The sequence below is a fragment of the Carettochelys insculpta genome, chromosome 3 (genome assembly GCF_033958435.1).
Source record: "Carettochelys insculpta isolate YL-2023 chromosome 3, ASM3395843v1, whole genome shotgun sequence".
Taxonomy (NCBI): Eukaryota; Metazoa; Chordata; order Testudines; family Carettochelyidae; genus Carettochelys; species Carettochelys insculpta.
In genome coordinates, this window is record NC_134139.1 from 69,601,351 (window position 1) to 69,610,163 (window position 8,813).

The 8,813-nt window shown below is 42.2% G+C and overlaps 1 protein-coding gene across 1 annotated transcript in view; it reads left to right on the forward strand.

The window, feature by feature from the left end:
- Positions 1-721, forward strand: part of OPN3 (opsin 3) — a 34,554-nt gene extending 33,833 nt beyond the window's left edge. The window contains 1 exon segment of the mRNA XM_074989101.1: positions 458-721. Within this exon segment, the coding sequence (XP_074845202.1) occupies positions 458-721 (264 nt within the window).
- Positions 722-8,813: the final 8,092 nt, after the last annotated feature.

The window sequence follows — 8,813 nt, forward strand, 5'->3', positions numbered from 1 at the left end:
AAAAGAATCCAAGTCTTGTTTTTTTGTTTTTTTTTTTAAATCCAATGATTTTTAAGCCAAACCACATAATTTTCCTGGGTGGACACATGATTTTTTATGTCAGGAATTGCAATACAGTACAGCCTCTAGCTCCCTGGATCTTCTGACCCCAGGCTCACTGTGATGTTACTTCCTTTTCCTGTTCTCTAGGAATTAACTGAGTAGCAGTGATTTCTGCTGGCTAGTTGGTCCCCTCTAGTTCATTTGGGTATGAGGGGTGCATAGGGAGGAGAGGTACTCACTAATGAGCCAGTAACTTCATTGCACTGCTTCTGATAATTCAAAACCAGTTGGCAACTCTAGAAACTGGTATAACAATTCACTGGAAATACTCGATACACTTGTCATCATTGGATGCATTGTGTGAAAAGAAGAACTTTGAAAGATGTAATTTTAGTCTATTTTTATCTCTTTGCAGTTTTGACAGTGCCTTTTGCAGATCTGGTGCTTTCGCCTGCTAAGATTCCAGAGGACCATGAAAGAGAGACCAGTGCTGGCAAATGAAAAGCCAATAAGACCAATAGTTATGTCCCAGAAAGTTAGGGACAGGCCAAAAAAGAAAGTAACTTTCAGCTCTTCCTCAATCATTTTTGTTATTACTAGTGATGCCACCCGGTAGACAGACAATAGCAGCAAACACAATGGCATGAAAGTAACTGTGATCCAAGTAAAGCCACTATAGCCGTGTCTACACGTGCACACTACTTCGAAGTAGCGGCACTAACTTCGAAATAGCGCCCGTCACGGCTACACGTGTTGGGTGCTATTTCGATGTTAACATCGACGTTAGGCGGCGAGACGTCGGAGCCGCTAACCCCATGAGGGGATGGGAATAGCGCCCTACTTCGACGTTCAATGTCGAAGTAGGGACCGTGTAGTCGTTGTGCGTCCCGCACCTTCGAAATAGCGGGGTCCGCCATGGCGGCCATCAGCTGAGGGGTTGAGAGACGCTCTCTCTCCAGCCCCTGCGGGGCTCTATGGTCACCGTGTGCAGCAGCCCTTAGCCCAGGGCTTCTGGCTGCTGCTGCTGCAGCTGGGGATCCATGCTGCATGCACAGGGTCTCCAACAAGTTGTCGGCTCTGTGGATCTTGTGTTGTTTAGTGCAACTGTGTCTGGGAGGGGCCCTTTAAGGGAGCGGCTTGCTGTTGAGTCCGCCCTGTGACCTTGTCTGCAGCTGTGCCTGGCACCCTTATTTCGATGTGTGCTACTTTGGCGTGTAGACGTTCCCTCGCAGCGCCTATTTCGATGTGGTGCTGCGCTGCGCAACGTCGATGTTGAACATCGACATTGCCAGCCCTGGAGGACATGTAGACGTTATTCATCGAAATAGCCTATTTCAATGTCGCCACATCAAAATAGGCTACTTCGATGTAGGCTTCACGTGTAGACGTAGCCTATAGGTGCTAAGCTACATGTGTTAAAGTCTGAATGGACTTTAGCCAATGAAACTGTTCGTTTGGAAGCGTTATTTGATGATAGAGTAATGAAACAAGCAATTGAACCAATTCAGTGGGTGAAGCTCTGGGAACAGTTTAATTGTGGTAACAGAATAGAGGTTGAACCTCTCTAATCTGGAACCCTCTTGTTTGGGACACTGTAATCCAGCATGATTTTAGTTAGCCAGATGACCACTTATCGTGAGTGTGGCTAAGTTTCCAGTGTTCTCACAAAGTTTGTTTTCAGCCACCAGTCCTGGATCTCAGTGTTCTCTGCTGTTATTTAGTTGTAATTTACCCCTAAATGGGGCTGGACTCTATAACCTCCTGAGGTCCCTTCCCACGCTAGGATTCTATGAAGTGTCTTCTGAGAGCCCAATAAGCAGTTAGCATTTGTAAGTAATGTTCTAGAAAATACTAACCTTCCATCATGCAGCAAATTCTCTTATCTAGCACCAGTCAGATCTCAAGGGTGCTGGATGAGAGAGGTTCAACCTGTAGAAGTCTTTACATTTGTACCCAACATTTTGGTGGATTCTGGATTTTTAAAAACTTGATTACTCAGCATTCCTCGTGCCATGGACTTGCCAGGGAAATCCAGGCAGTTTCTGAAGTGGCACTTGGTTTGCTGACTAGACCATGATCTTTGGAAAAAAGAGGTGACTTTCAAATTGCTGCCTCCACAGTTAGACACAGTAGAAAGCCAGGAGTTGTCCTATTTTGGTGCTACCCTTTAGGTGCCCTTAAGGACTCCAGAGATGTACTGGAGAAATTAAAAATATATTTAAAAATAGATATTGGTGAAGAGATGACAAAAATGAGTATCAGGTGTAACATACCACTACACTATAGTCCTGCTTTAGTTTAAAATAAACTAAAGTAAAATATAGATTAGCTGGCACTGAAAACAAACCTACACACATATGCACATTTATCGTTATGTGGAGCAGAAGTCGTGACCACTTTTTGTTAATAAGTTTGCTTTGATACTTTTGTGAGAGTAGCAGGTGTCAACCCAGCTGCTTCTGCTTAAATTTTAATTTTGAGTAATAACGTTTCTTTCTTAAAAGGCACTCAGAGCAGTTACAGAAGTTACTCTGAACTTAGTAAAAAGACAAGAAGTCCTATGGTATCTTATAGACTAGCAGATATTTTGGAGCATAAGTTTTGGTGGGCAGAGATCCACTTCATCAGATGGATCATCTTCCTCTCCAAATGCAAACGGATCGACATCGTGCCAGAAGGACTGAAAGTGAAAAAATCCACTGAAATCCACACACTACACAGATTATGGTGAGCACTCATGCGTCTGATGAAGCAGGTCTTTGCCCACGAAAGCTTATGTTCCAAAATATCTGTTAGTCTATAAGGTGCCACATGACTCCTTGTTGTTCTTGAAGACACAGACTAACTTGGCTACTCGTCTGATAAAAAACACAGAAATTATTGCTTTGCACTGGTACACGCCGGCAGTAGCTGCATTTCAGAAGTAGGCAAGTATGCTTTTTTGATGGGACTTCAATCTCCTCTCCACTATGTTAGTTTTACACTAGTGAACTGAACATAAATCAATTGAATTTCACTGATGTTTAACAGAATGGAGAATCAGGCCCATGGAAGACCCTGGCTGGGTGTTTTTAGGCCATCACTTCAAGACATGCTGGCAATAGGGCAGTATGGAGCCCCAAGTAAAACTTGTAGTTCCTCTAATGTAAACTTGAGTAAAAGCAGCCGTAGAGGCTGGGGACCAGGTTAGTGACTTGTCAGCACTAACCAGAGTTGATCTGGTCTAATAAGCTCTCAGACAGATCAATAGGGACCAGACACAACAATTGTCAGCAAGAGCCTGGTCTTTGGAGATGCCGACTGAACTCAGATCACATGAAAGTGAGGGAGCAAATCCTCTGTCTTCCTTCTTTCAAGAGACTAATGAGAGTTAGTTTTGAGCAGTTCAGGAACACCCCAGTCACAACACTAGGCTACCTCTAAATGGCGTGCTGCTGCTGGCAGCGTCGTGCAAATAAGGGCACTGGACAATACAAATGAGGCACTAATTTACAAATCGTGTGCCTCGTTTGCATACTCTTGTGTGATCACTGTCCCTGCAGAGGGTTCTGTCGCCACGAAATAAGCCATGTAGATGGGGTTCTCTTGACCAAAACAGGCTGTCAACAGGAGGGGTTTTGGTCGACAGAACCCCATCTACACAGCTTATTTTACACACCTCTGCCAGGACAGCAATCATGCAAGAGTATTCAAATGAAACATGCAATTTGTAAATTAGCACCTCATTTGCATGACCCTGCCGGCAGCAGCACACCATGTAGAGGTAGCCTAAGTTTTCTTTTGTCCCTGAGCAGGAGTGCAGCAGCATAACGTGTTTTGTGCACCCGCTTCTCTAATGCATCAACACTGGTAATCTGACTATATACTTTGTTTAAATACGCACAGACAGCAAACAGGCATTAGTTCATCTAGTAAAGGACACACGTGAAACTTGTTTATCTCCCTCCAACCTGCTAGGCATATATTTGAGCTGTTTCATGAATTAGGAGTCATATTTCTTAATGTATCTGTTTCTATGTCCATGGCCACTTTTTCCTACCAATTATCACTATTTATGCATATTTGTTTTTATCAAAGAGAAGTGCACCCAACAATCTATATGCATTACAATCCTATAACAGAATGAGTATGTTTGATACGTTAGCATTTTGTGTATCTTGAGCCTTTTATGAAAGATCAAATTTACCTTATTTATTATACATTAAATTATATTTCAAGTGTTTTCTCCTTTTTAGAAGGAAATGGCTCAACAGTATCTGCTGCACAAACCTAGAGCTTCTTAGCAACTGACAAAACAATAGCTTTTCAGCTTTTGGTAGTAACCCTTTTGCTTTTTGCCCTGTTGTTCAGAGTTACTGTCATGGAATGTAACCCCCAGATCATGTAGGTAAGGCATTACCATGAGATTGAAAATAAACTACAGTGAAATTCCTTTAATCAGGCCTCTGATAGTCTGGAAATCCTGACGTTGGAGCATCTTGCAAATATAGTCCCATTTATGGAGGTAATCCAGGACAATTTGATGGTCCAGCATACAGAAATCCCCCGCGATACACATGCCTTGAAATTCGCGTAAGTCAGGGGCTTGGGTGGTGGGTTGGGGCTGTGGGAGAGAGGTAGTGGGGTTAAGTCTGGGGTGGGTTAGGGCTGCGGGGGGCCAGGAGATGGCATCAGCGGGTGCTCTGGGCCCCAAGCCCTGGGGAAATGGCAGCTGCGGGCACTCCCAGCCCCAGAGCCTCAGGAAAGCAGCAACCATGGGTGTTTCCAATCCAACCCCCAGCCCCCAAGGGCCTAAATACAGGACAATTCATCCCTTTAAAGAATTAGTAGGGACACCTTTTTGGCATCCCATATATAGGACTGTCCCGCCCAATATGGGACCGGATGGTCATCTTATGAAGCGGGAGGAGTGCTGGGATGGTGAGTTTCAGCTGGGTGTGGGGTGGTGAAGCTGCATGAGTGCAGGTATGATAACATTCAATAGTCCAGAAAATTTGGTAATCCAGCACCTGTCCAGACATGCTGGATTAAAGGAATTTTAGGACTAAGAATTTAGAATAGATTCCCCTTTGCAGTATTTGTAACCACAAACAATACATAGGCTATGTTTAAACTGCAGGGAGACTGGAGGTCTCTCAGAAGTCTACCACATCAGAAGCATTCTGCCAACGTCTGTCTTCCTCACTCCACGAGGAAGAATGGATATCTTGGCAGAAGGTATTTCCCCAACATCAATCTAGACCCCGCCTATGTGTTATTAATGTGTTATGTATAACACACTACAATAAAATGGTAAATGAAAACCAAATAGTAGGCTTTGCTATAAATTGGTTAGTTTCTTTAGTGAGTCTGACAGCTACAAAAGACAAAACTGGTCCAAACTCCATAACTGGTTCAAAAATATTAAATTTTTTTTGTGACCTTGTAGGTCATCACTAGCAAGACACATAAGGACATTTTACAGAAATACTAGCAATACTAGTACTGAAATTGATTTGTATACTGACTGTATGTGTTTAGCACACTGGTATCACATTTTCTCACCATGTACCTCCAACAATTGTGTGAAGTAATTGAAGTGTTCAGTGGGCCATTCTGTTGAAGACCTGAGAATTTGTATCCTAGGACAAAAACAATTTAAAAATAGATTACAGGAAGAGATTTGTGAATTGGAATTCATATTCAAATTTGACACATTAACACATGGTATGGACAGAGACATCAGTTACCTCACACATTACAAGTACTGCTTCCCTTTATTTGATGCTTGTAATTATCTCAGGCAGGACACAACATCCCAGGACACTAAACATCCCTCATCCAGTCCTTCAGTCCTATGTACTTGATTTGTCAGTTTTTATTGCAATTTTTTTGGTTCTCTGTACTTCTAAATGTCAGTCTATACTGGAAATGAGATTGATCTGATGAAGTGGGTCTGTCCCACAAAAGCTCATCACCAAATAAATTATTTTGTTAGTCTTTAAAGTGCTACACTTCTGCTATTTCATTTAGCCAAAGTGTAACTGGAAAGAGATAAGAAAATGAAGGAAAGGAAAAAAGAGCAAAGCAAGTTCTAAACTTTAGAAACTCATTAGACAAACTTGTTTTAGAGCTGAAGTTTTTAGTGTATTCAATGTTTTAAAAGAAATATTTCAATTAAAAAGTGAAAATGAGACACATATCTACATAAACAAATCAGAATTCTTAGATTTTGCATGAAGTCTATTTAAAGATACAGTGACAGTCTACAAAGGCATGGCTATCCCCAACAAGAGAAGAGAAAATAGTCAGGCCAGGAGATGACCGGTAGAGTGACGGGCTTAAATGCAAGAGTTTATTCAAGCTAGATAGAGATCCCAGTGAAGCCAACAAAAAAGAGTATATGGGAGATATTTGCAAAAGCATCCTGGAAAATAAGTCTGATTTTCAATGAGACTTGTAGTCCTAAGTCACTTAGGACCTTTTTGAAAATATCCTATTCACCCAGTGCAACAGATACTATATAAAAAGTAAATTAAGAGAGATAAGGATTATTCAAGAGCAAATTATCAAAGCTTTGAGACAAGACTGAGCGTACCAGAGGCAGGAAGCCTGCAAGAGAACTGGCCAGTTCATGAAGTCACCACAGATAAGAACGTTACAGAGAAGGTAATTAGTTTCTTGGCATCTGTTGTCACCCCAGAAGATGTTAAGCGTGGATCTACAGTAGGCATTTTCTCGTCAGGTAAGAAATAAGGGATACGCATGGACATTGTGGCTACGTCTACACGTGCACCCAACTTCGAAATAGCTTATTTCGATGTTGCGACATCGAAATAGGCTATTTCGATGAATAACGTCTACACGTCCTCCAGGGCTGGCAACGTCGATGTTCAACTTCGACGTTGCTCAGCCCAACATCGAAATAGGCACAGCGAGGGAACGTCTACACGGCAAAGTAGCACACATCGAAATAAGGGAGCCAGGCACAGCTGCAGACAGGGTCACGGGGCGGACTCAACAGCAAGTCGCTCCCTTAAAGGGCCCCTCCCAGACACACTTTCATTAAACAGTGCAAGATACACAGAGCCAACAACTAGTTGCAGACCCTGTATATGCAGCACGGACCCCCAGCTGCAGCAGCAGCAGCCAGAAGCCCTGGGCTAAGGGCTGCTGCCCACGGTGACCACAGAGCCCCGCAAGGGCTGGAGAGAGAGTATCTCTCAACCCCCCAGCTGATGGCCGCCATGGAGGACCCCGCTATTTCGGTGTTGCGGGACGTGGATCGTCTACACGTCCCTACTTCGATGTTGAACGTCGAAGTAGGGCGCTATTCCCATCCGCTCATGGGGTTAGCGACTTCGACGTCTCGCCGCCTAACGTCGATTTCAACTTCGAAATAGCGCCCAACACGTGTAGACGTGACGGGCGCTATTTCGAAGTTACTGCCGCTACTTCGAAGTAGCGTGCACGTGTAGACGCAGCCAGTGTGTCAGAAAAAGGAATAAATGGAAAAAGTGAAGATAATCACGTCTCTGTGACTAGCAGCCAAGAGTTCTTTCTAAAGGCGAAAAGAATTAAGTGGCTGAGCATCCAAAAAAGATGTAATCTCATTGACAGCCATGACTATCCTGGAGAACAGAATTTCTTGAAGCAATAATAAAATAAATTTGTAAAAATATAGGCAGAATATAATATGGTCAAATTAGCATTGTTTTGGCAAAGAAAAATTGTGCCTTGCTAATCTATTAGAATTCCTTGAACATACCAAGTTCATCTGGACTTTTCATAAGGTCACTGACACAAACTTTGAACGAGAGTCTGGCAAAGAAACTAAGTAATCATAGAGCAAGAGTCAAAGCACTGTAAGACTAGAAAACAGACTAAGAGTCAGCAAACAAACAGAAAAATGGCCAGTTTCCATCATAGTCCAGGGTTGAAAACCAGGTTCCAACAAGATTCCATAGGAGGACCTGTATTGATTAATATAGTTATCATTATCTAGGAAAATATATGAATATTGAATCAGCAAACATTGCAGATGACACATTCAGGTTTGTCAAGAACAGAGAAAACTGAGGAACAGAGATGGTTGGAAAATGGGTTTTTCCCTTCCTAAAAAAGACGTTTTCAACATTTTCTCTCTCTCACACACACACACACAAATTCATTAAAACATTTTTGATATTCACTTTTTCAATGGAAAGTCTAATTTTTATTTTCTGTAAACATAATTATTAAAAAAAATCCTAGGTAAATACAACCTAAATGGACCTACCATAAGGTGGGTGTATAACTGGTTAGATAACTGTTCCCAGAGAGTAGTTATCAGTGGGTCACAGTCATGCTGGGTTTCTTCAGGGACTAATTCTGGGTCTGGGTATATTCAATATGTTCATTAGTGATTTAGGTAATGGCATAGGGAGTACACTTGAAATTTGTGGATGATACCAAGCTTGGATAGATTATAAGTACCTTTGAGGGCATGATTATAATTCAAAATAATGTGGACAAATTGGAGAAACTGTCTGAGGTAAATAGGATTAAATTCAACAAGTATAAATGCAAAATATTACATTTAGAAGGGAACAATCAGTTGCATACATACAAAATGGGAAATAACTGCTTAGGAAGGAGTACTCAGGAAAAGGATTTGGGCATCAAAGTGAAACACAAGCTAAATATGAGTCAGCAGCGTGACAACACTGGAAAAACAAAACAGCAAGCATTGCTCTGGGTCATATTAGCAGGAATGTTGTAAGAAACAAGTAGTAATCCTTCCACCCCCCTCC